Source organism: Toxotes jaculatrix, chromosome 14, assembly GCF_017976425.1.
Source record: "Toxotes jaculatrix isolate fToxJac2 chromosome 14, fToxJac2.pri, whole genome shotgun sequence".
NCBI classification, from domain to species: Eukaryota; Metazoa; Chordata; class Actinopteri; family Toxotidae; genus Toxotes; species Toxotes jaculatrix.
Window position 1 is genome coordinate 13,842,392 of NC_054407.1, and position 26,799 is coordinate 13,869,190.

The following is a 26,799-nucleotide window of genomic DNA, read 5'->3' on the forward strand; positions in this document are numbered from 1 at the left end:
GTACTGTGTCACCTCTAGAAATAAAATGTTTGGAGTTTAGGCCTTTTGCAATACAGTACACCAAATTTGGATGCATGTTGGGAGTTTGAACTTGCCAAGTTCACCTTGGGTGTTCAAACTGCACATTTTTCCGGGCCGTGAGGGACAATTTGACTAATTTGACAGTTTCTATATTTTTCTGAATCCATTTTCTTTTTACTGTAGCAGTTTTTTTTATTTTTATTTTGTTTTCTGATTTGGAATCACTATTGTTGACTTTGTAGTCTTACAATGTTTTTACAGTTTCACAGTTTTCACAGTAGCTTTTAGTGAACACTTCAAATGCCAGCTGCTGTGTTCAGCCTGTATTGGAAGCGTGTTTAGCTCGCTGCAGAGCTGTGCACGTACAATACATGCACTGTGAGGGCATGGAGACAGGTAGACGCACATATATGGAAACACAAACACAGCACATGGTTAAATATTCAGCATTCATTACACAGAGAAGACCTACAGTATCTAACCAAACTTATTGTTCATCAGTGGTCTGCTGTAACCTCAGTGCCTGATGGGAGGTAGCTGCCCCTCACTCAGTCTATGGCCTTTGTGTCAAGCACAGTATTTCTGCCTCTGTTATTAGGAGATTAGTCTGACTGGCCCTACTGCTGTGGAGCACATGGTGAGTACATAATCAATAATGGAAGGCAGCACAAACGCAGCAGAACAATCTCACACATATGTGCACATGTGAAGCAGGAAATATAATGTGTAACACATACTCAGAAGACTTTTACTTAATCAGTATTTTCAAGTGACAAAAGGCGGTTATGGATAGTTGCGGATAAGTGAGAATAGAATATACACTCACCAGCCACTTTATTAGATACACCTTGCTAGTACCGGGTTGGACCCCCCCTTTTTGTCTTCAGAACTGCTTTCTTTGTGGCATAGATTCAACAAGGTGCTGGAAACATTCCTCAATGATTTTGGTCCATATTGGCATGATAGCATCGCGCAGTTGCTGCAGATTCTTCAACTGCACATCCATTATGCAAATCTCTCGTCCCACCACATCTCAAAGGTGCTCAGTTGGACTGCAATCTGGTGACTTTGGAGGCCCATGTTGTGTGTTCAGAGATGCTCTTCTGCATACCTTGGTTGTAACAAGTGATTTTTTTGCGTTACTGTTGCCTTCCAATCATTTCAAAGCAATCTGGCCATCTGCTTTTCGGTGGGTCACTGGGACAATAATATTAAAAGCCAGATCTAAACAATAATTGAAACTTGTAGTCACAAGATGACAAGTGCAGCATGTACTTGTCTAATATGTGGTTTAATCTGAACTGTTAGGCATCTCACGAAGCCAGGTGCTGTATACAGATTTAAGTGGATAACAAGAATTAGCAATGGCAACAATTAGACACATGACACTAAAATGTTGCATAAGTTTCAACACTCATTTATTTATTTGCCTTATTTTTTCTTCACAACTTTTGTTACGTGTCCACAGACATGAGAAAAAACTCCAGAACACTCAAAAGATAAACGTGAGCACTGAGATTAAGACTTTATCACAGGCTGAGACCTGTTTCAGCTTCTGTCAAGCAGTTCAGAGCAAGAGTGCAGACCTGGGATCATCTACCCGCTCCACAATGACCACCTCATCCACACTGTAGCTGAAATGTCCAAAACTGATCCCTGATCAGCACTGTTTACTCTGGGGTGACACCTGACACAGCAGCAGGCCAGTTATTCTTATTCATCATGGTATACAGAGGAAGAGAGAGTTAATATCATCTGTGTGATGAGACCCAACACAGAAAATCTCCATTTATATACAAGACAGAGCCAAGAGGAAGGTTTCCAGTTAGTCATTAAAAGGATCATGAATGACAATACTTTACAAGCAGCACTTCAGGGGTGGGGTGGGGGCTGTTGTCATTAGCAAGCAGTAAGGCAGGAGAGAGGGACAGAGTACAGCAGAAGATAAGTGGATCTGCATGCTTTGATCCAGAGCTATGACAATAAAAAAGCAGCAGAATATGAAATAATCAACTCATTTACCTTTCAACAATTACTGGCCAGTGCACTAAAACTCTCGCAAAGTGTTTTATAAACCTTTTTACTATTAGGGCTGAAAGCATTGCACATCATCTGCCAGTTGTAAATTAAGAAAAAAATCTGTGCAGTTTGGTGCATTATTGTTAGTGGTTTGATTGCTGAAGCAAAAATGGCACAGTTTCAGAATCTAATCTTCTCCTCTTGTCAGAACAGGGCCATAATATTTTAAAACACAAACCAGTCTTTACCATACATTCTTAAAAGATCATCATATGAAATCATATTAAATAAAGATGCTATGTGCATGAGTGCAATATAAGAACATAATCTATCCTTCAAAACTTCATAAATAAAATTTTCAATTTGTCTTATGTTCCAGCAGACATCATAGATTTTATATCTATTAACATTTTGCCAGTTGTTTATACCAAGACGACCCAAAACAGTCAGAAATAAATGATGTAATTACACTTAAGTCTTTGCTCACTGACAGAATACCATTAAAAACAGAGAGACCACAAGAAGCAATAATTCAAAAGTGAAATATGAAATACAACCTTTGTGTTAACCAGGTTTTGTAAAGTATTAGGCTGCTTTGCTCAGCAGGTTGGTTGGCCTGTGGCATAAAGACTCCTAAATACTTTCTGCTGGCTGATTCTAAGTCAGATTTGACAATAAACTGATCATAACTAGAGATAATGAGAAAGACAAAATGGCTGGCTGACCATGTCTTTGGTATAAGATTAGAAGAATGAAGATGGTGCCCTTCTCTAGAGTAATATTGATACTATTCCTTTAAATGAAAATAATACAATAAAGATAAATAATAATAACTAATGTAAATAATCTTTCCATCAGCAAAAAGCTATGTTTAGATTAATATTTTCTTCCACTGATAATATTTATTCAAGACCAACATATGGGGTCATCTTGGTACAGTGCAAAAATAACAGAAACAAGTAAAAGCAACTAGAAACCATCCTTGACACTGAAGTCATAACAACATCAAAGCCAATGATACTGTACTGGTTTCTGACACAAGCATCAGGCTGTCAAATATCTAGCACCTACAGTACGAAAGCTAAGAGGGGAATTCCTTTTAAATGCAACATTAACGCACAGTCAATGTTAATGAGATATACGCTGTACTGTACTGTAACAGGCTATACCAACATACCCATAACACCTCATTGATAATATTCACTCTCCAAAACACTGACATAGATCAATGTCAAAGAAAAAAAAAAGATCTATAGCATCTACCATTACTCTACATAAAAGCTTACTCTTAGACACATATAACTAACTTTAGTGTTGATGTCAAAGACAAAGATGAAGGAGGGAGAGAAGAAAAAGAGGTGAAGAAGGGGAGGCACTATCCGGTGCATGGGCAACACTCAATGCCCGCTCAAAGCAACTGCCCTCAACAGATTACAGGTCCAGGATCATTTACAACTTTCCATTTAGCTACTAGAGGAGACTTAAGTAGTAAATTTACTTAATGTAACAACTCTGCTGGCCCCTAACAGACAATATAAGTGCTTATTTGATTAAAAAAATTAAATTAAATTAAAAAAAAATGTAACTACACACATACAGTACAGTTGTCCTCCTGGTGTATTTACCATATAAAACACCTTAGTTCAATTTGTGTGTATCTGATTAAAGAAATAGTTCAAAGTTCTGAAAAATACGCTTATTTGCTTTTTTGCAAGAAGTTAGATGAGAAAATCGAGCGGTTATGCAAATAACCAGTGCTCCCTGAGGGCAGGGAACAGGATTGCATCCTCTTGCGCGGATGATACACTTGGGTTTGCTCTGAGAAGAGTATTATCTTAGCATAAAGAAACAGGGGCAAACAGCTTGCCTGGCTCTATTTTCAGATTTTAAATAAATCTAGCTACCAAGACCTAAAGATCACTAATGAACACATCATATCTTCTTTGTGTCTTTGTTGGTCTCTGCACCCTGCTAGGAAATAGTCCAGCACATAAACCCCGTAAAATCTGAACTTGTCTTTTTTTAAATTCAGTTTGTGTATCAAACTAATGAGAGACAACGCGTTAATTAGTGAGCTTTGGGAGTAGTGTTAGCCAACAGTAGCTTCACACTTAGCATACAGACCATACAGAGTACTATGACTCGTCTTATGTTTCTCAGCAAGAATGCAAATAGGAATATTTCTCAAAATGTCAAACTATTTGTTTAACATCCAGTTATTCTCAAAAACTGTCTTCTAACACAACTGCACAATAGAAAATGTCTGAAACAATTAAAACAAGAAAACGATGCTTTGGTTAAAACAACTGAGTAAACAATACAAAACGATAAAGTGCCATGCAACAAAACTGATCAGTGGTCTTGTCACAAATAAATAACAGTGCAGAGAACATATAATAGCGACAATGGTTTTTTTTTTCATTTAAAGTTTACACACAAGGGATTATGTGTTTTTAAAAAAAAGCGCATATCAAGAACAAGGCAAGGACATGAGTTATCTCTCCTAATTGAGGATTATTTTGCCTGCGTCAAGCCAACAAACTCAGTTTTCATTGATCCAGTTAAAAAAAAAAAATACACATACTACAACTTACCCTTTTGTCCTAGCAAATCCCTCCTCGTGCTACTTCAGTTTTAAAATGACTGATCTGTTTGCTATCTGAAACCACTGCAGTGAAACAAATACTCTATGATGTAGAGCACCAAGCCATTCCAAACTGAGGTAATGTACAGTATATGTATAACAGATGTATGTGGAGCTGTCATCCCTGCACTTCACACACTTCTACACAGAGAAACATCCGGTTCAATGTTTTCATTCCCCCCACCCACCTGACGGCATTAATAACAAATACATGAATGGTTGGTATACAATTGGGACTTATTTTCATTTATGATAGATGAAGGAGGGACTGAGCACATAGTAACTTTCTACAGGGATTTGGTGGCCTCACAGATGACAGATCTCTACATGTACATAAAAAACTAACCACAACTAGTCCAAATGCCCAGCAGAGGTAAGTTAATTAACATCATTGGGTGGATAGTTTTTCCTATGTATTCCTCTAATGGTCGGGAGGGAGCACACCATGCAGGATTTGAGGTGTCGACTGCAAAAAGAGAGAGGGGATGGTTTTGCTGGGGTTTGGGATGAGCGACTGAGTGATGTCATATAGCAGGATATTTAAATGGTTTTATGTATAAGTTTGTTTATATGGTCAATGTTCATTAGAGCAAGATGGTGGGAGCTTTTAGACTGTATTGTTTGTTTGGTTTTGTTTGGTTTGGTTTTCCACCAGGCTGGTTCACCTCTCACATCCTCTGAGCAGACGGGACCGACTGAACAGACTTTCTCCGAGAGAGCTTTGACCTAAGGAGAGGAGATCAAAAAATTGGGAAACTGGAAAGTAAGATAAAAGTAAATACTTCACTGTAAATAAAGCATCCATGATAACATTTCATTTAACAAGTCCTGTTATTTTCTCATCATTTCCTGGGACATTCTTTGACAGAAATTTGCAATAACTGATTTTACTTTTTTTGGCCATTTGGGGGCACCAGACACAAATTATGAACACAACATCAAGCTATCATCATCTTTTAAGTTGATATAGTGAATTTGTTCATAAAGAGTCCTTAGTTTCCACATCCTACAGTTACAAAGCAACATTATCACTCATTTGTAGTCCTGTTTCTGTTCCCCTGGGGAATGTAAATCCAATATTCATTCTCTTCTAGCTCTGGTTCTGGTCTCTACCAACTCCTGAGGGACATATCTGGCTCCTCAGCAGCTAAATCCTCCACTATGTTCACCAGCTAGTCTCTAACTGTGTCGGTCTGCCAATCGGTGCTGAGCACGTAGCGTACGGTGGGTTTTCAATGACTTTAGGCTCAAAAAATTAATGTGTACATTTCTTTATGTTTCTCCATATTTGATTAGGGTTAGCGGGTTTGGGTGTATCCTTGCCTGTGGTCAAATTTTACATTTAGCAGAAAATGGCTCATCTGTGTAGCTTTTCAGTTTGGATTTTTCCTTCACAGTTTCTCCTCCACCCACCTGATGGTGCCGGCTAACAGAGGGTTGAAAGCGTACAGCCAGTCATGCATCTCTTTGTCGTTGGTGGCCTGCAGCAGTATCCCACGATGCTCAGTGCACACAGCAAATGTGTTGGGAGTCTGGAGATACATAACACCCTGAGGTTACTAAAGTTCATTCAGGTTCAACAGGGTACTGTTTTATTTTTTTATTCAGATATCAGTTCTACTATTGAACTGGAGTTCAGTCGTACCCGCAGTAAGGTCTGTTTGTCTTCACTGTATTCCACCTTTGCAGACGACAGGTTGATGACAGCTCTCTCAACACTGTCCCTCTCGCTGCGGTATAGGTATACGTAGGGCCTGCGCACCACCACGTAGCGCTTCACCCAGCCACTGGTGTGGGGCTCAAGGAAGTGCAAGTAGCCCTTCTTTGACACAATGGGGCTGCATACGATGAAACATGAATGTTGAGACAAAATAAATAAAACTTGACCACAACTGCTTTTAAATTGTGCTTATTCCCCAAGTGATAACAGTTAAGTAGGGTGTGTGTAGTCTGACCTGACACGAATCTCCTGTATGTCAGGAACAAAGGTGCATCCTTTGAGAGTTTTCTTTCTGTCCACTGGGCTGTATGGGTCCAGATCTGGGGTGGACGCTCCTGAACTGGGTTCAGTGTGTCTTCACAACAGAAACAATATGTTCATAGTGTGGAAAAAAGGAACCATGGCCCAACTAAGCAAAGTTCCAAGGGCCTATTTACAACACAAATTCTTTGACTTAATTCAGAAAAAAAAAAAACGTAAAATGAAGTGAATGTTTCTTGCAATAATGACTTATCAATCAAACAGAGGGTTAATACAAGTACAGTTAAAGCAATAGCCTGCGACATCTCTTGCTCTTCTAAATGTCTGTTTAAATGAGAATTTTATTTGTCATACGCAGTATTAATAGCTCTGCAAAGTGAACATTCATAAGAAAATACAATGAGTTTGAATTAAATGTAAAAAATATATATTTAACTTAAGTGCTGTACCATGACACTGTGTTGGGAGCGAAGCATTGCTGTGAATTACTGTGAAAATTAACACATGCAGTTACATACCTGATGTCATAGTGTCCTTCGACCAGTGACGGGCAGGTAGAGGATGGAGTGAGCGTGCTCAGTGTAGACGATGATGAGTCCCTCATTAATGATGCAGACATCTCAGAAAGCTAAAACACACACACACACACACACACACAGAAACACATACACAACAAATCATGCACGGAGAAGGACACACACGAGACAAGAGGGACAAATACAGACATGGACAAAACATACCAGCAAACAATTAAGCACGTACAACACAAACATGCATTCAGAAAACAACTCAATCAGACAATTTGTCATTTTCTAGCATTGTATTGTAGAGCCATTGTTCTGTACCACTATATCACAAATCCTCATTATGTCTAAGAGCCCCTAGCTGATTAACATGTTAAAGAGGACATGCAGGAGTAACACTGGGTTAGTGGAAGCCTCGCAGTCTCGGATTAGGAGGGACAGTGGGGGATGAGGTCAGGAAAAAAGGAGATACTAAATTATTTTAAGGAATGAAAAGTGGATACATGGATTTTGGAAGACAGAATTAATTATAATACTGACCATAGTCAATATGGTCATCCATGGTAAATATTAGAATATTATATTAGAATATTAGAATATTGACTATTATAATATTATATTGTAATATGGACCTAAGTCAATACAGCTGAGTCAAACAAACACCAGGAATTATTATTGAATAATATTTAACCCAGGTCTACTGAGTGGTTATAAAGAAAGAAAATGTACGTTTAAGAGAAGTGAGTGATATGAAAGCAGACAGGATAAGGAAGAAAGAAAAATGACTGAGTGAGGTAATGCAGTGGCAGAGAGTGGGTGAAGTGCGGGGCTTAAATATTTTGTGGAGGTAAAGCAGTAAACATTAGGTTCAGAAGGATTATTGGGCCGGGTTAGAGGGCCTAGGCTGGGGCTCACCTTGCTCTCACTGGCACTGCTGCTCACCTGGCTGTACTCCCTGTTGAAGGTGTGCATCAGCAGACGCAGACACTAAAAAACAGAAATTTGAAAACAGATTGTTTTTGTTTAGATGGTGTTCAATATAATCTGTAGGTTACAGATAAGAAGAAAGTTCTGGAGGAGGCCTCAAAGAGCAGCAGTCACCTTGGCAGCCAGCTCCCTCTGCCTCTGGTTGGGGCTCTCAGGGGCAGGGCTGCTGCTGGGACTGTGGCTGAGGATGGGACTCTTTGCGAAGTCGCTGATGTCGCTGCTCTTGTAGAGCGCTTCCTGTCCCGCCTGCAGAGTCGCCTCCAGCTTCTCCCTCAGCAGCAGGTAGTGCCTGGTCTTCTCCACCTAAAACAACAATCCCATGCAAATTTTACTTCACTTACTAGTACTACTAATACCTAGCCTGATTAAGTATTCACAAGGTTAGGTAGTTTAGAAAGATGGCAAATTACGTCATCATCTAATCCACTCATCATTATTTCAGAAAAATCATCCAGAAAAAATATGTACGTGTTCCTTCAGGAGTTTAATAAATTTTCATAATCCCTGAGGTAAAATGATCATTAAAAACCAAGTGGTTTATCAGGAAAATGCATTACTGCAAAGCTTGTTTTCTCATGAAATGGTTTGTGAGGCTAAAGGTCCATCATCCTTTCTAGATCTTATCCTTCTTAAAAACCTCCTCAGTCTACAAACTGACCTCCTGTAGTAAGCTGAGTTTTTCCAGCTCCCACTGGTGGTCAAGGATGAGGCTGTCACTGCGAGGCCTCCACCCAGCCAGGTTCTCCTCTCCTCGGACGTACGCTACCGAGGTGTCCAGCACACGCCTGCGACGACGTTGCATACCTGATGAAGACGAAGAAAACAGCCCGGGCTTTTATTATGACAAAATGTTTTGGTTATTTTTACAGATGATATTCTTGTTAGTTTTCTTTAAGTCTCACCTGGACTTCCATTGTCCGCCACATGGCAGAGAGTGACTTCATAGACTCCTGTGACACGGTTACTGAGATGGAGAGAGGCAACATTTCAAGGAGGGTTAACTGACAATTAAAATACAATTTACATTTTAAAAGACGGTCATAGAAACAAATATTGTGGTTTATAAACAGTCTAAAAGTCAGACTCTATGATTCTATAGATGTGTACCTCTCTGAGGGCCGGAGGCAGCCGGTGCTGAAGAGGTTTCTGATGGAGCGAGAGGCCGGCAGTTTTGTGTCACGGGAGTAAAACACCATGCAGAAATCTTTGGTGATCACTGTCGGCTGAGTGCAGTTCTCCATCTAATTAAAATACACAGAAAAGTCCCAAATCAGAATACATTCACAAGAGCGCAAAGTGTCTGGATACACTGCAGCTGAACTGCTCTCGGTTTTGAATGAATATTTGAAAAAAAAAGTGAAATTGATGTAACTGCAATTTCCATGTATTCTCCAGTACCTCTAGATAAGCAGAGAGGGTGATGTAGATCTTCTCCCCATAGGGAGTGACTCTGTTCAGAAGCAGAGAGTTGTGCATGGAACTGTCCCATGCTGCCTCGAATCGGTAGAAAGTTCTGGTGTGAGAAAAACACAATGTCATGGTCCGTTTGAATGGTTTTTAAAGAACAAAGAGTCAACCGAACAAAAGACCTGTGAGCAAAGGGACATATTGTTATCAGAAAAAATAAATGATAAAAATGATTGTCATTATACCTATGATCAACTCCCAAGGAGACACTGCCATTAACAAAGAACAAAGAGAAAAAGGGACAAGGAGTTAGAAAGTTTTAACTGCAGCTGCAAGCTTAAACTCAGCAAACAATACTGGTCCATGCAATCCAGTGAAGCAAAATAATATTTGATTGTAAAAGTCATGTTGAAGCAATGTAAAAAAAAAATACTGAAAGCAGCTACAAAGCAGTTGATCTGTCTTTATGATATATTCTAGGTTTAATAAATTAAAAGAGAAATATAGACAGACAGACAGACAGACAGACAGACAGACAGATAGATAGACAGATAGATAGATAGATAGATAGATAGATAGATAGATAGATAGATAAATAGATAGACAGATAGATAGATAGATAGATAGATAGATAGATAGATAGATAGATAGATAGATAGATAGATAGATAGATAGATAGATAGATAGATAGATAGATAGATAGATAGATAGATAGATAAACAGTAAATAAAAAACCAGCCCAAAACACATACTTGTCATCATGTTTTGGCCAGAAGTATCCAGAAGACAGGATGTTGAGGGAAAGGATGTTGGGGTCTATGATGGTCTCATCAGCCTCTGGTGTGTTTCGGATGCGACCTGAATTCAAACAAGTCATGATGAGATTTATTTAGTGACAAGACATTAAACAGGGGCTTTTGATTTCTAACAAACTTGGCCAATGCTGTTCTGGATTTTTCCTCATTACTCACCAATAACCAGCTCTTTCACCTCTTTCCACTCAATATAATTTCCTGTTTCATGAGCGATGGTCACTGTGATCCTCCTCTGAATGCCCTATAGAGTCGAGATAAGATGGGAAGCAAGCCAGTTTGTTACTGTTACTGTTCCAGTGGTGAATAATAAATTTATCCATTAAGATAAAAGAGCTGAAAGAACTGAATTTGCTGAATTTGGTTGATGTAACATATTTTGTCCAAGTTCTGAAATTTTATTGCTGCCCTTAGAAATAAGTTAATCTGGAAAGCTTTTGATCCTTATATTAGCTGCTGACATTGAACACTTTGATGCAGATTTTGTCTTTAGGGAAATATGATGGTTCAGACCTGATGCAAGAGGAACGTGCCGTGGCAGGGCATCCCACCTCTGTGGTCAACAACAGCAGGGATGTAGCTGGAGAAAGAGGGAAACAACAAATACAGTAAACGCTGACACTCAAAATTTTAAGTGAGATATATGTATTCACTGTGGCAAATGGAAAAACGTGTTCTTTGTATATGTGATTTATTGGGTCCCTTGGTTTTATTGTTTCAAAATGGCAACACAACTATAAAGACGACTCACTCTCCGTTGGCCTCCAGCTCACAGATCTCAAAGAAGACCATGAGGTCGTACTTGGCGTGACATGGTCCCGCAGTGGGTCGAGTCAAAGTGCTGAGTTTTGTGGCCGGCACTTAAGAATGAAGACAGAACAGATTAATATGTTTTATTTTTCATGGATTGAAAGTGTAATCAATTAATCAAATACAGAACTGATTCACTGAATGAATGATCAACAGTTGCCACTGTGACATGAGTAAAGCAGTCTAATTAACTTAAGTTACAATTGATTACAGAGAACCATTCAATCAAACTAAACTCTAACAACCCTACTGATAAAAGATGGTGGAATATAATAAATAAATTAGACATCATGAATAAATTATGATGTCTGATATACTTAAAAGCCACTAACCTGGCTTGGATAAGGGCATCACCCTGGGGAACTGCCTCCTGGAAGGTCTTAGTGGACTAAATGACATGACAAGGAAACCAAAACATGAGGATGCTTTCCTTCCATCTAAAAAATATCAGAAATTAGTCAATGGTTCAGATTTCTTCCTGACCTGATTAGGTCTTTGCAGAGTGGAGGGAAAGGCTGTTTCTGGTAGTGACCGAACACCTCGAAGACAATGGGCTGAGTCTTTATGTACTCCACAAAGGACTTGGTCACCTCCACTGTGATCTGATGGAGGAAAGAAGCAGTGAAAACTACAACTACACCATTCAGACAACCACTGGGGCAGCCAGGCTCTTTTCCTATAACTAGGAAAATATTTTAAAAGAAAAGAAAAATATATTGCAGCAATTTTAACCCTTTACATTAGGAGTGAATGTAGAGTTCAGAGCTCACATTTTGTACATGGTAGAAGCCCAGGGGAGGTCCTCTGCCAGTGTTCTTCAGAGGTTCAGTGGAGAAAGCTTCGTCATGGCGGTGGATGAAACTGAAATGAGGGAAGGAATTTAAATATCTGACAACCACAGACATTTAGATAAGAAACTTTAAAAACCTTAAAAAATAAAATAAAAGGTACTAAATGCTGTATCCACCAACTTAAATGGAGACTATAAAGTGTTAAAACAGTAGGAATAATGTGGCATTTATATTAATATTGGCCCTACCGTATTATTCTCAAAACTTTGCTCAAGACATGCAGAGCTTGACGTGTTAGTGTTGACTCACTTGAACTGGCAGAAGATGTCGGCATACTCGGCTGAGATGCTGGAGGCCTGTAAGACGGTGACTCTGAAGGTGAAGGTGCTGCCGATCTTCAGGTGGGACAGAGCTTTCTCTGGAGAGAGGTCAAGAGGAAGATCCAGACCCAGACCTAAACTCTTCACTGGGCTGCAGGGAGCCTCCAGTGTGGCTATATGAGACAGAGAAACTGTTTTTTCTTGTAATCTAAGAATTTATTGCAGCACTGCAGTACAATGAACATTAAATGGGTCAAAAATTGGGTGTATATAGAGAGAAAAACACTGATTTGTTTAAATAATTTTGGTTCCTTTTCATCAAATATAACAGACAAAATAAACACACACTAGATTCTTCTATTAACATAATATCCAGTTCCTGCACAGATTTCTTCTCACCTGCACAAGTGTTGTTGTTGACTTCATCTGCAGAGATTCCTATCTCTGCGTTTTGCCCTTCTCCCTCCACAATTCTCAGCTCCTCCTGGGAGGTGTTGGAGTGCGACAGACTGCCAGGACATGACTCAGTCTGGAACTGAAACATGAAACCATGAGCCTGGGCCCCTCGTTTACACCAGTTCAGAAAGACATTCATATTCTAACCATTTTCTCCACCTCTGTAGCCATATTCAGAGAAAATCTCTATCCATAAGTACCTTCTCAAACTGCTTGTCTTCAAAGGAGATCTTGGCAGTGCCTGACTGCCTCACACCAGAGCCGTAATCAGGGGCCTCCTCATCAGCTGAAGAGAGGCAAAACAGGAGACGCAATGTTACAACAAGGTGGTACAGTCATTTCAAATACAAAACATCGCAAAAGAACAGCTATGATGACTTGTTCAACAGCATCTGACTGTGTTAAAACTTTGTACATCTGACTGTACAAAAACTCAGCCTTGATTTTTGTACCTGAGATGGCCTGCACAGCCACTCTGAGGAAGCCTTTCACCTCCCCTTTCTCGCTGACGATGGCCACGCGATGTACCAGGGGCACCGGGTACAGCAGGTTGCTCAGGTACACAAAAGCCCTGAGGAGAAGAAGCAAGGGTAAAAGGGTATTTCAAGTTTACTGCACAATAAAAGAGCTGGATTTAAATTAATTCTCCCTCCAGAAGAGGAGTAGCATCTGTTGGTGTTTATGGGGGGCTGACCTGCCGACCAGACGGAACCAGGGAAAGCGGTCGTAGAAGGGGTCGCCTCCAGTCAGGGCATGGTCGCAGTCCTCCACAGCACTGCTGGGGAGTTCTGCGGCACGGTCGTACATTTCTCTCATCAAGTCCAGCCTCTGCCTGTAGAGGGCAGTATTAAAATAAAACACACATACACATACCAAGGGTCAGCCTAACCACTGAACAAACCAGGACACAGAAACAGTTAGAGCTAATTTAAGCAGTTACAATGAATTCATGGCACTATTAAAAACACAGGGAAGCTCATGCTTAGTGTGAGAAACAGACAGGAGAACACAGATATGTACAAAAGATCCTAATGTGTTTTAGTAATAATTTTACTGTACTTAATAAATACACCAGAGGGCAGTAGAACAACTTTCTAAAGGATGACATGGCTTTTTGCATTCCTTAGTGTTATAGCTCTAGTGGAAAATGTTCTTTTTTTTTTAAATATGTTTAGGACAGTCTTAAATATTTATTAGAGAAACACAGTGCACAGATGACAGGAAATAAAGGGAGAGAGAGATTGGCATGCAACAAAGGTCCCTGATATGATATGAACTGGTGACGTTGTGGTTCTAGATCAGAGCTTGAACCCCTCGACTACCTGGGCTTCTTATTTTGCATGTATCTATATTCACAGCTGGTTGAAAATAATTATACATAATTAAAATCTTTGCCAGTAGATTCCGCTTCATCCCATGAATCCCTAATACCTGAGTTTTTCCAGAGTCCAGTAATGTGTGGCTCCATTCTTCTGATCCTGTACTTCGACAGCTACGATGGTCTGAGGGAAAGGCCGTCTTTCTCTCTCTTTGGCCACGCAGGGGGGAAGCAAGTCAGGTGGCAGAGGAGAGTAGAGGGTGTCTGTCAACAGCACAAACTGGAACTGCACCTGTGGGCGACATAAGACATAAAGCATGAGTGACAGGACAGGAAACTGATTAGTGTTTATGTCAGCCAAAGCAAAATGCATTCCCTCCACGATGTTATCACCACTAAAAGAAGAGGTCTGATATGGTAATATTTCTACAATGACATTTTTTAGAAATAACAGAGAATAAATGCAGGTGCTCCTAAACTTACAGCTGTGAAACATCAGAGCAATTTCAAAGCCAGAATATTCAGCATATTTCAGCTGATTCTAATAAAACATGTAGTGTGGTGGGCTGGTTGAAATAAAAAACTTAAATTTCCTTTCTGAAGGTAAAATTGTTAATGTTTTACATTTGCTTAGATATACAGACTCACAGAGCTAAATCACCGTGGTAAGTCTAGACAGTTCATTATTTGTCAAGAGACCCACACTGATGTAAATCCAACTGAATCCACAATGGCCAATACAGACACTTCAGACACTTCACTCTGCCTCCAGTCTGGACTGAAGGGCAAACTCTTCATGCACTAGAATCATATTAAAGTAAATTTGCTCTGACTTTAAAAAATAATTAATCTCAACAAGTGCAAGAAAAGTATTGCGATTTTATGGAGATAAAGGCAATGTTTTCTAACATCATACCTTCTTCTTCAACTCCACGCTGATAGCATTGGCCTCCTTCAGGAAGATGGCGTTGCCCCAAAGCAGATCCCTGAGAGAGGTGAACTGGTAGAAACGCCACTTTCTGAAAGCCCACAGAGCCAGCTCAGTCTCACGCTTCGTCCACGGCACTGGAGAGACAAGAGAGTCGATGTGTGAATAACACGTAGTCAAATAAAATCCTGAGTGAGAGACGATTGTTTGTGTCAATAAGCGTTAAAAGGGACAGCCTCACCTTCTTCTTCAGGCTCCTCCTCTTCCTCAGGTGACTCCAGGTACCGTGAGTCCACTTGTTTCTGAAGAGCCTCCAGTTTACTCTCATAATCCTGATAGAAAATACATGATCCAGACCAGGAACCGAATGAGTTTATATGCTAATAGTTTCCTTTTTCTTCCAATAATAAACAATAATACTAGTATCTTTTTTATCTTTAATGGAATAAAACATCTGTGTCCAGGCTGCAATGACATGAATTCAAATTTTATGCTGTCAAATAAAGCTTTCTCTCACCAGTCTTTGCTGTTCTAGCAGGTTACTGGCTTCTTCTCTTTCTTTACGGTACTGATCCTCAAGTTCCTGAAGCCTGTGAGAAAAGTTATATAATTACATGTAAGTAAACAATAGTGTAACGCAATTATCACAATCACTATCTTTAATTTAATATCTGCCTCCACACACACCTCTGCTCCATCTCCTGCTTCATGTCAATGCCTTGTTTCTCCAGCAGCTCTCTCTGAGCAAAGGCCCAGTCGACGGGCTCCACCGGCGTCTCAGCGCACGGCGTCCTCTCCCTCTCCAGACGAGCCTGCTCCGGGTCATTGAAGCGGAACACGTGGCTCTTTCCCATGATGATGCGATTCCCTGAAAAAAGTAAAATTAGAAAAACTGTCCTATTCTATTCTATCATGATGTTACACAGTAATGACAAAGCTTACTTTACTGCTTTGGAATTAAAAAAAATGACATTAATTGCAGATTACACTTGTGTTGTGACACCTCTGTGTTTGATTTCTTGATGTTTTTCACACACTTAGGATGTCAAAGCTTGTGCAACAACATAACAAAGGGAAATTTCCCGAGGTGACTGAAATTCTTTTGTAGCTATTTTGATTTCCAAATGCTTGTTCCATCTTTAGCCTCATATTGTGCCACAGACTTCTCTCGTCCTCACCATACATTTCTACATTTACTCTTCTCTTTTTTTTTTTTGAAAGCACTTACCAGATCGCAGAACAGTGGGTGAGGTTACTCTCTTCCCATTGACATATGTCTCTGCCCCCTCACATGGCTCAAGGATGACGCATCCTAAAAAAAAAAGGTTTATAAACAACTATAAAAGTGTTTAAAATATATGCAATCTAACAGATGGTGAGCTTGACTTGTAATATGCATTTACATCTGTAATTTTATATATTAAGCCAGAGTGAGAGCAACCAGCCACATACCTTCTCCCTGAGGGCCTGTGGTGCTGCTGAAGGTGCAGTGTTCATCTTTGATAAAGTGGCCACTGAGAACAATGTCTTGGCGAGTCTTTGCATTTTCACGGCCAACCCTGCGGGAATGTAAGGTGATCCAATTGAGTTAAAAGCTCCAAAAACAGCACCATATTTGGAATAAATCTCAAACCTGTTAATATTTAAAAGCCTTACTTGGTAATGCCATCTTTGATGTAATACAGCAGACACTCAGACATCAGCGGGTCCTCGTTTAGGTTCACCAGATGAGGGGTCTAAGAAGGAAATCATGACAGTTATCTTTTGTTGTTTTTGTTTTCAGACAAATGTTGTAAAAGTATCAAACTGCTGTGCAACAGTAAAAAGCATCTTACCTTTTTCGGGGAGAAGACGCCCACAGTGCCTCCATCTTCTCTCATGGCAACGCCCATCTCAGCCAGCAGGGCCTCTCTGCAGAGAGCACTCAGTTAGTATTACAGCAAACAGCTTTAGAGACAACTGTAGGGTTATAGCTGTTAAAAAATAAATAAATAAATAAGATATGAACTGAGGATGTTAGGTGAAATGTTTTGCCATGGATAGCACTTGTTTTTTTTTTTTTTCAACTCACTGCTCTACTCATGAGGTACAGTTTACAGCTGAAACCTGAAATAAATGAGAGCTGTAGATAGGTCTTACTTATGAAAAAAACCTATAAATCGCTGCACGAATATTTTGGACCAACCTCTCCATGCGGATGGCCTCAGTACGACGCAGCTTCTCCTCCCAGGTTTCATTGAGCTCCGCGATGATTTTCTCAGTTTCCTGTTGGTGAGATTAAGAAAAAAATGTAAAAAAATTGCATAAACTCAAATTGGAATTGGAATTGCAGTGCTATCTGACCAGATGCCACCGCTTATTCTTTGATTTTCTCATTCCCACTAACTTTCTTTGTGCCCACAAGCACATCTCTAACCTCTAATTCCCCAACTCTACATCCTGAACAATTTCACCATCATCCTTCCTACCTTGAGCCTCTCGATGGCCTCTTCACTGGCCGGGCTGAAGATGCGATCATGGAGGTTGCTGATAGACCCAGCGCGACTGGACAATGCTGAGAGCGAGGGAGAGGGGCTCATTCCTGTCATGGCGTTGGTCACTGTGGAGAGATCACCCCTTTGATTGACAGCCTGGCGATTATTCACAAAGTTCTTGTAATCGCACAGGTCTGCCAGAGAGAGAGGCGTTGCATGGAAGTAAGCAAGGAAGGAAGGACAGAAGGAGGGAAGGTAGAAGCAGACGGCGGGTAATTAAGGAGAGACATCAGGGATTGAGAGGAACACGCGGGAAAAAGGATAAAAAGGAAAAAAAATAGGGGGATGACAGGGAGGAGTACAAAAAAAGAAGAGAAAGCTCAAATAATGAATCAAAGAAGCAAAGAAGAGGTCATATGCTTACCAAAGCCATTGCAGGCGGAAAGAAAAGAGCAACTCAAACCAACAGAGCACAAAATGCCAAATAGACTGGAAGTTAGAGATCAGAAGCTTTTTTTCTCCTCTAACACACAGAAACACACTCAACAAGCTCGAAGCATGAGAATGTTATGAGAAAGAAAGGAAAAATAGACATGTCACTGCAATGTGTAAAGACCAAATACAGCGTGAGGTTTTTTTTTTGTGTGTTTGTTGTTGTTCATATGAAGCATGTCCTAATGTCTTCGAAACTGTTTAGCTCAGCCTTTGGTAGCGTAGCTCCTGGCGGTGCAGGCCACAAAGCTCCTGACTCATAGCTTCAATTAGCTCCACACACAGAGAACCAGGATGCAACAAAGAGCTCCTCAGCAATCTAAAATGGCGTCCTCCCAGTCAGTCCTTTCTTCCATGATCTCAAATAATTTTTTTAGATAAATGCATTAAACAGCATGCTTCATGCCAACCTTGCCTCTGATGATGTCTGCTTTTCTTTTTTTTTTTTTTGGTAACATAAACAGCACAAATTTAAAATTGTGTTATAAGAATACATTTAGAGCTTACAATATTAAAAAGGAGAGGGAGAAAATGTGTTACCATGGAAATGAGAACTAATGGAAAGAAAAAAGGAGGCCATTTTGCAAAAATATTGAGAAAAAATTAATGGATTTCAGCAACAAGATTTATCCTCATAGATAATTTTTGTGTTGCTCTAAATATTCATTGTATGCTTTACATATTTTTGATCTAATTTATGTCTTGTCTGATTTCACATATGGCCTCTTGGGGTTGTTAGTTAGGTCTCTGGTGTGGCGGAGGGGGAAGGCCGGCTCAGGATTCATTTCTATTAGTTGCAAAGCGCAGGCTTGCTAGAGTTATACACACATTTCAAACCAGTGATGACGGGGCCGGTGCAGCGATACGCTGATAGGACAGAGGAGAGAAGAGACTGTGTGTGAGAGACACTGTCTTAAAGGAACTGAGAGAAATAACCTGCACAAAAACTCTAAATGCAAGTTTGTGTATGTGTGTTTGCATGTGCATGAGTGTGTGTAAGCTTATATATGGGCACTTTCCATGAGTGACAGTCATGCCCCCCTGTGACACTCACTCTCTATGATGTCTCCCAGGCCCTGTGCGTACAGCAGGTCCTTCAGGCGAGCCACCTCCTCTTTCAGCTCACGCACCAGCCGGTTGTTGGGGTCCTCGTTGATCACAGCGTTGCAGCGGATCTGTTTGGCACGATCAGCATACCTGGAGGGACAGAGTTCACTGAGGTCAAGAAACCATTACAGTATAGTGCACGTATTTCTTTAGACACTCTACAATCACTGCAAAGTACAAAATGTTCAGCAGGCATTAATGATGCAACACGACTGAGCGACACAATATAAAGTCAAAATTTTTTCAGGAATATGCAAATGTATGCACAGAAATGCTCCAAAATCTAATCTGTTCATCACCTCTACAGGTTTATTATGTGGTGTTAAGTGTGACAGTATCTTCACAATACTCTTCACAGAGGGGAAAAAACAACCAATTTAATTATTTTTAAAAAGACATTTAATTGGCATTTTTCTCACCGGAGGGTACTGAGGGTTTCATCGTAGTTAATATCAGCAGGGCTGAGGGCAGCCACCATAGCTGTGCGAGAGTTTCCACCTAAAAGGCAGAAAAATAAGACAATGCTTTAATCGACACAGAAAATGATTCTGTAGTGGTAAAAATGAAGGTTTAATACTCTGTTTGCATACCCAGGTTCTCCCTCAGTAGCCAGGTCAGAACTGAATCTCTGTAGGGAATAAAACTCTCCACCTTCTTCTTTTTCTTGTTCTGTCCACAAAATAAACATAGATTTATTCGCTAAAAATACAGAGTACATCCTATTTGCCTTTTCAAAGTTATGATAGTTGGTATTGCTTACCTTGTTTGGTGCTGAGTCCTGACAGTTGGAAGGGAAATACCAACATTTGTTATTTGGACAACAGGAAATAAGAATTTACAGCAGTGTATCTAAGATGACGAATGTAAAAACATACCAGTTCAGCTAGAGCAGAAATAACTTTCCCCAGTGTGGTTAAAGACTTGTTGATGTTTGCTCCTTCCTGTTAATGCAAAGAAATAAAAATCAATTATTTGTCCATGTATTCATGTGCAAATTTTGATTCTTAATCTTCTTTACAATAATTACTATTAAAAGTCTTTTCTGTCTCTCCGTACTGTATGGAAATATACCAACACAAACAACCTTCCTCTCACCTTCAGTCTGGTGCCTTTAGCTCCGGTTGAGTCGGCTCTCTCGCTGCCAGCCAAGTCCACCAGACTGATTTTGCTGACCTGCGTGATGATAGAAAATATTTTCTAATTAAACTGCTCTGAATGAAAGAGATTGACAACCACGACAGTGAATGTATTTCAACTTAAACCGCACTCAGGGAAGTGGCAGTTAAACTTCATGAGTGGTTATCAATCAATACAACACATTCATCAGATAACAACACTGCAGATGGCTTAAACTCAGGTCGTAAAAGGTCATAAAATCTCTTCTGCCTCATAGCATCTCAGCTGTAGCTGTGACAAGTTTAAGAATAATTTGAGATCTGATTTTCTAAGTAGCCTAAAAAACATCTCTCTGTCAGGCAGAGTGATCTCTAAAGCTTAGGACTACAAGCTTGGTGTCAGAACCTTTTCTGATGTGTTGTCCGTCTCCATGTCATGTTTCTTCTGTGTGAAGATGATGTTGAAGACAGCATGTGAGCGGCTGCTTGTCTCGTTCATGTTGGTAGCAGCCACAGTTCTGAAAAAAAAAAACAAAAAAACACTGTAAATTTAGGTGCATATTACTGACTCATACAATTGTGTCCACTGATCGTTGTCTGCTCCAGTGATCCATCAGTTGTTTCATCCACTGACTAATGAACTTATCACAGTCAAATGACTCATCTGTTCATTTTTTACCATCCATAATTCCATCTGCCATTTGGCTGGTTAATCCCTCATTAACGTTCGGGCTAGTTCTGTCACCTGGCCTTGTTTCCAGAGTCCATCAGGTCCTGAATGTCGTTGTAGGAGGTGACGGCTAGCTTGGACAGATCTTCAACGTAAGGTCCCATCAGAGGGTGCTCTCGGACACGCAGGTTTCCTTTGTTCTTGGGGTTCAGCAGGTCACGCACACGCTCACAGTAAATCTCCATGTAACTCACCTAGAGGAGGCAAAGAGGCGGTCATGTTATAAAAATGTTTATTATTAGTGTAATTAAAAAACTCTAATTTATGTCCTAGAACATCAGAACTTAATTAATTCAGTAGACTTTGATATTCATTAGTTTTAGATATTCAGTGTTGTACAGACTGTTTCAATACTGAGACAAATGGTGAAAACACTCTGCACAGGAAAACCTGCCAAATGCTCAAACAGCATTTAAGAAAAGTATGGGAGAGTCTGAGATCGCTCACCTCCACAGAGTAAGACATGCTGTTATCATTGTTGCTGTCGTTGATCTTGGTGAAGAGGTCCTCGCACAACTAGAAATCAAAAGATTTCTTTTATTTTAACAGTGGATCAAGAGGAAATATGTTTCAGTCACATCTACACAAAATTGATTTCTCAGTAGCAATATTTACATCCTTTGTCATTAATTATCAATCAGAACTGTATGCTATTTTTAGAGGTACCAGAGGTATGATTCCTTGCTGGTCTTTCTCCTGTCGTCCCATCATTGTGTAGCTTTTGCCCGCTCCTGTCTGCCCGTATGCAAATATGCACACGTTGTAGCCTTCAAAGGCATGAAGCAGCATCTCCTCTCCGATGTCCTTGTACACCTGCATCTGAGAGGCATAGTTGATGTCCTCGGGCTGCAGACATGGAGGGAGTGGAAGGAAAGACAAAAAAAGATGAGAGAGGCAGACAGACGATCATTGTTTTCCACAGCATGAATTTGGCATAATTCAAAAAACACACTTGGTGATAAAGGCAAAACTATGAAATATAAAATTCAGACCTATATTCTATTTCATTAGTTATGTTTGTTTTGGAGCAAGTCCTTAATTGTCTTATGTTCTTAGTGGTACTGTACATGTATTTATTTGCTGAGGAGTAAAACTGAAATGTTGCCATGAAACTCACCGTAGTGTGTGACCAATAAGAAAAGTCGAAGTTAAAGCTCTTGTTTTCTTTCGGCTGTTTGGGGTTCAGGATTGCTAAAACAGAGCAAAACACATCAGTTAAAGGCACCAGAAGCTGAGTCACTCTATAACCTGCACATTATTTCATTTCAGTCTGATCACTGGCAGTTCTCCAGAATGCAGACTATGGAAATAGCTAAATTCACAGATTATAAATCCACATCTTTCAATGCAAAATATTTTCTCACACACACCATTTGTCTACTTAGTGAATTTATGATTTCCTCACACACACATATTCATCCAATTTTCATTTTGTTTGTCTTCTTTTCTTTTTGTTGTTGTATGAATATTTGTATGAATGTGTTACGTGTATGTTGTTTATGACAGTTGTTTAAATCAAACAAAATCAATTAAATTTATAACAGGCCAGATACGACTTGTTAAACTTGAGTTAGTATAAATAGCAGGAGTTTTAAATGCACCATCATTCTTTTTAAAGAGGGGAGGTGTGTATGTAGTGTATGAAACAGGAACTGCGCAGGAGCAGATGATCTGCTGGCTGCAAACTGAATCCACTGCTTTCTCCCCTTGCGGACAAGTTCAACATAGCAACAGAAATGTCCTGCTGAAGCCTGCACTCAGCCAGAAACAACACGACGAGGCTACGATGCATACAATTATAAAAGCAGAGAAAGCTGTGAAGCACTCACATTCACTGTCAGTGAAGCTAATGAGTTGAATTAATCAAAGTTTGAATCTTTGGCTCTAATGAGCTCATTAAAAACACCAACAAGCACAGCAGGCACAGATGAACACACACACTTGCATCAGCTGACCCCATGTGTGGGCTCAACCAGAACAACGGGGTCTTTTTGGTCCCTGCAGCTCGTATGATGAGAGCGGCGAGCTGCGGCGGTCGCTACATCCTACACACACACTGACGAGCTTCAGACCTGACTGAAGCCTTTGTTTCCGTCCCTATCTGCCAAGACACTGCAAGCCTCCCTGCCCACTCTCTCACTGCTGCAGGGCAAAGCTGCCTACGAAACAAATATCTGAGGTAAAATGCTAAACTTGGCTCAATGTAGGTCATGGGAATGTGATAAAAACAGGAGCAGAGAGTCTTTGCACTGCTGAGTTTTACACTCTAAACCCATGAGTACAAACTTGAAAGGGTCCACGCTTTGCCTCATACATGAAGTTACAACTAATGAGTCAGACTGTCTCGGTTATTCCGATGAATAAGTTGTGATATTGTGATCAGTGTTCAAGATCTATTTCAGTTCTATTCACCATAGGTTTAAGAAATGACAACAGGCAAATAGAAAAAGTAGAAAAATGAACATTGCATGGACCAAGAGCAATAAACTGTGCATGTTTTCTTCTTCTACCATACTTTATATTTCAGTTTTTGCCAAATGATTAATCCTGTATTAAGTGTAAAGACAGAGAATAGGATGAAAGATAAAAAGTGACTGTAACATTTTTAAAGAGGAAGGAACACATCCCAGCCATTTTCCATAAAGCATGCACAGCACATAGCACATTCACTAAATTTATTACGGGATACTGGATACTTTCTGGTGCATTCATCCAAATGTGCATTTTCCTTTAAGTCACTAGATATCTTTAAATGTTTGTAATCAAACAAAGAAAAAAACAATCAGACAAGTGAGGATAAAGTGGGTGTTTAGATGTGACTCTCCCTGCTAATCCCTGGCACAATGCGTTTTTGAAGCTGGCAAACTTGGAAATTTTCGGATTTTCTGATCAAAATGTTCAGCACCACATCCGCATCATTGCATCTCCCCAACAATTCTGCAGTCAGGTCCACTCCCAGCACAATAAAAGAAAGACATGAAGTCGCTCTCACTTGTCGTGTTTCCTGACATCTGAATGATGCATTTACTCTCCTTCCCGATCTCTCTGGAGTTGAAGGGTCGGACCCTCACCGCCACCTTCACGGACGCCCCCGCCATGATGCAAGTGGGTGTGTGAGCGAGCGGAAGAGCTGGAGATCCGTGTGGCTACACAGACGCACACCTGGCACCTGCACAGGTAGATGATGAGAAGTATTTATTGTATTTATTAGCATCACAGAAGGACAGAGACCAGACTATGTTTTAGAAGCATCATATGGTATCATTACACCTCTATATCATATATGGTAAAATACCTAAAACTATAGAATAAATTTGAATTTTTAATGACTTGTTTTTGTTATTATAATTAAAAATTGAGCACAGGGCCTCGTTAGCCTCCGCTAAGACAAATATGGCACATCCCCCATTTTCAAGCCCTGAATCATTAAATTCTGGCTTCAGGCAGAGACTCGCACAGCTCCTAAAACACGCTGACTAAATGACTGGGCCATTATTTGGCAGGAAGATCATCAGCATCCTTCCTATTCTACAGTAAAATGGCTGCTTATTCTTCGGGCATCATCCCATCTCCTCGCCTCATCTATCACGGCTGAAGGCCTTGTGATGAAACCGTGTCTCCTCACTGCTTCGAACAGAAGCAGAAAATAGCACCGAGTCCCAAACTATCTAGAATCAGCGGCGGCTCTTCAGCTTCTTTAGAATAAACATTCCTCTTACTGCGAAAAAAAAACCTTTTTTGGGGGGTTCAAGGCAGCGCGGCGCACATCCATCCTCATCCAACCTCTATCGATGAATAACGAAATTCCTCCTGAGCATCCTTATGATAAGTCACTGTCAGTACTATATTAAAACGTAGAGGACACAAAATCTCGCAAAATTTGAAGAGACATTTGTGGTAAAGACGAACTATTTACAATCTATGTAAATATTGTCTCCTCCATCTTGCTTCTCCTGCCGCACCTCAAAGACAGGCCGCGTAAACACGAACGGCACAGACACTGAATCATCTAACACTGCGTCAGAAAGGAGGTCAGCTCATATTATTAGAGCTTAAATGACATTTAATGCTATTTTGAGCTCACATATTTACCCTGCTGATTCCAAGTGACCGTGGTGGTGTTTGTTTTTACAGATGGATTTGATTAGATTTAAAAAGCCAATTGTTGACAGCAGAGGAATCAAACATGAAACATCCTGACGCAGCGTCCTATTTATCGCCTCTAATTTACACAAGGCCTCGAAATCACAAACACAAAACACACACACCACACACCTACTGTTCTCGCCAAGGCGTGACACCCTTCACTGCCGATGCAGTACCGTGAAAAACATCTCAGAGGATCCGAGTCTTACCTCAGCAACTCAGACTCGACGACCGCAGAGGGTGAATCCTCTGCCCATTCAAAACAGCGCCAGGATCCTCCGGCGCCTCCTTCTCGAATCTCCTCACCAGCCTGTATTTCTGCCTTTCTCTCTGTCTTTGGTCAGCCTACAGCATCCCTTCCCTCAGCGCATCCATACATGGAGAATCCGCCGGGGAAAGAGCCTCAGCTTCAGCAGCAGCAGCACTGGGTGGGCTGAATGTTGAACACAGCGGTGCGTCAGTTGGAGAAGAGTGGGAGACGGGGAAGAGGGAGGAGCGAGGGCCAGATGGATAAACAGGAGGGTGGGTGCTGGATGCTCCCGCGGACCGCCGTCAGTCTGCCTGTCTGTCCGTCCGTCCGTCCGTCAGTCAGCATGAAAGCAGGGAAAATGGCGCTGCTGCTGTGCCAGGGAGGCTGGGAGGCAGTGGTGACATCAGCATCAGCATCAGCACCAGCATCATCCTCCGCAGCTGAGCGATGCAGCACAGCAGAGGAGGAGAGAGGGAGGAGAGAGGGAGGAAAGTGATCGGACCTGCGAGACACAGGCACAAGGAGGGGTGTGGGGGTTATCAGAGCCTCTGCATAAAGTCACTGTTATCGTGTTTTGTCGATTTATTACTGTTCAAATGAAATAATATTAACTATGTTAATATAACAAATATCCACTTTCCAGCTTTAACCCAAGAGTGTGGATGTTAGTTTGGGAAGTTACTACCAGGTATAGTTTTGTTTTGAGAAGAGTCATCACAAATCAACATTTTAAGCCGTGTATACATTGTCTACACTGTAGACAGTTTTGTGACGCCCCCTATGGACAAATTTGTGTTCCTGTCTTTCTTTTCATCCATCCCTTCCTGGCTCCTCCTCCCTCTGAGTTTCCAGGTCAGAGCAAAGTCCAGTGTGAGGGTAACACAAAGTCCCATTTATTTGCCAGTGGTGTAATTATTGACAAAGCCAGACTCAGAGAGAGAGAGGCACCTTCTACTGAACCTGCAATGACATAACAGTTAAAAGGCAACAACATCAGTGTTTATTCAGTTATTGACAACAGTTAAATAATGAACCCGGTGTTTCAACTTTCAAAAGAAATGAAGGGTTTTTGGTAATATTGTAAGGATATTTATCAAATAGACAAAAACAACTGCAATTTCATCAGGGCACACCTTTAACATCACTTTAAAATTTGAATGTAAATGTTTGACCTGAACAGTTTGGAGTTTGGAGTCCCTCAACGTTTCTGGTCATTTTCACTGCTTTCAATTGTTAACATCCCTTTAAAAAAAAATTTAAACTTTTTTCCTCTACCTCATACCACAAAAAAAATCCTACCTTCACAAAAACAAGTGTCTGACATTGACCAGTGAGTGCTGAGTCTGTTCTGTTTTGACCATGAGCACGAAACATCAGGAAATAAATGTGTTTTGCTGAATTTTGCAGAGCGTTTCTGTTCACCCTTCCCTGCAATGTTTTGTTTTGAGATATACAGGCCACTAGAAC

The 26,799-nt window shown here is 40.5% G+C and overlaps 1 protein-coding gene across 3 annotated transcripts; it reads right to left on the bottom strand.

Moving 5' to 3' along the window:
• Positions 1–1,457: 1,457 nt before the first annotated feature.
• kif1ab (kinesin family member 1Ab) lies at positions 1,458–25,609 on the bottom strand. 3 transcript variants are annotated; one of them, XM_041054732.1, is made up of 49 exons: positions 25,292–25,609; positions 23,929–24,105; positions 22,054–22,127; positions 21,603–21,782; positions 21,384–21,452; positions 20,952–21,130; positions 20,613–20,724; positions 20,187–20,264; positions 19,967–20,032; positions 19,852–19,869; positions 19,682–19,760; positions 19,511–19,589; positions 19,039–19,181; positions 18,813–18,851; positions 17,487–17,617; positions 17,204–17,283; positions 16,854–16,929; positions 16,675–16,754; positions 16,471–16,577; positions 16,247–16,330; positions 15,706–15,886; positions 15,536–15,608; positions 15,260–15,350; positions 15,007–15,155; positions 14,204–14,382; positions 13,467–13,604; positions 13,225–13,343; positions 12,973–13,058; positions 12,716–12,851; positions 12,306–12,489; positions 11,976–12,066; positions 11,689–11,807; positions 11,538–11,593; positions 11,147–11,255; positions 10,909–10,975; positions 10,555–10,639; positions 10,336–10,441; positions 9,829–9,852; positions 9,575–9,689; positions 9,284–9,417; positions 9,079–9,140; positions 8,835–8,980; positions 8,291–8,479; positions 8,105–8,176; positions 7,184–7,293; positions 6,640–6,759; positions 6,330–6,522; positions 6,098–6,216; positions 1,458–5,410 (listed from the first exon to the last, which is right to left on the bottom strand). In XM_041054732.1, the coding sequence occupies exons 2-49, from the start codon at positions 24,032–24,034 to the stop codon at positions 5,353–5,355; spliced, it is 5,091 nt and encodes a 1,696-aa protein (XP_040910666.1). In that variant the 5' UTR covers positions 24,035–24,105; positions 25,292–25,609; the 3' UTR covers positions 1,458–5,352. The 3 variants fall into 3 exon arrangements, with proteins under 3 accessions (XP_040910666.1, XP_040910667.1, XP_040910668.1); XM_041054733.1 differs by lacking the exon at positions 9,829–9,852; XM_041054734.1 differs by lacking the exons at positions 9,829–9,852; positions 18,813–18,851.
• Positions 25,610–26,799: the final 1,190 nt, after the last annotated feature.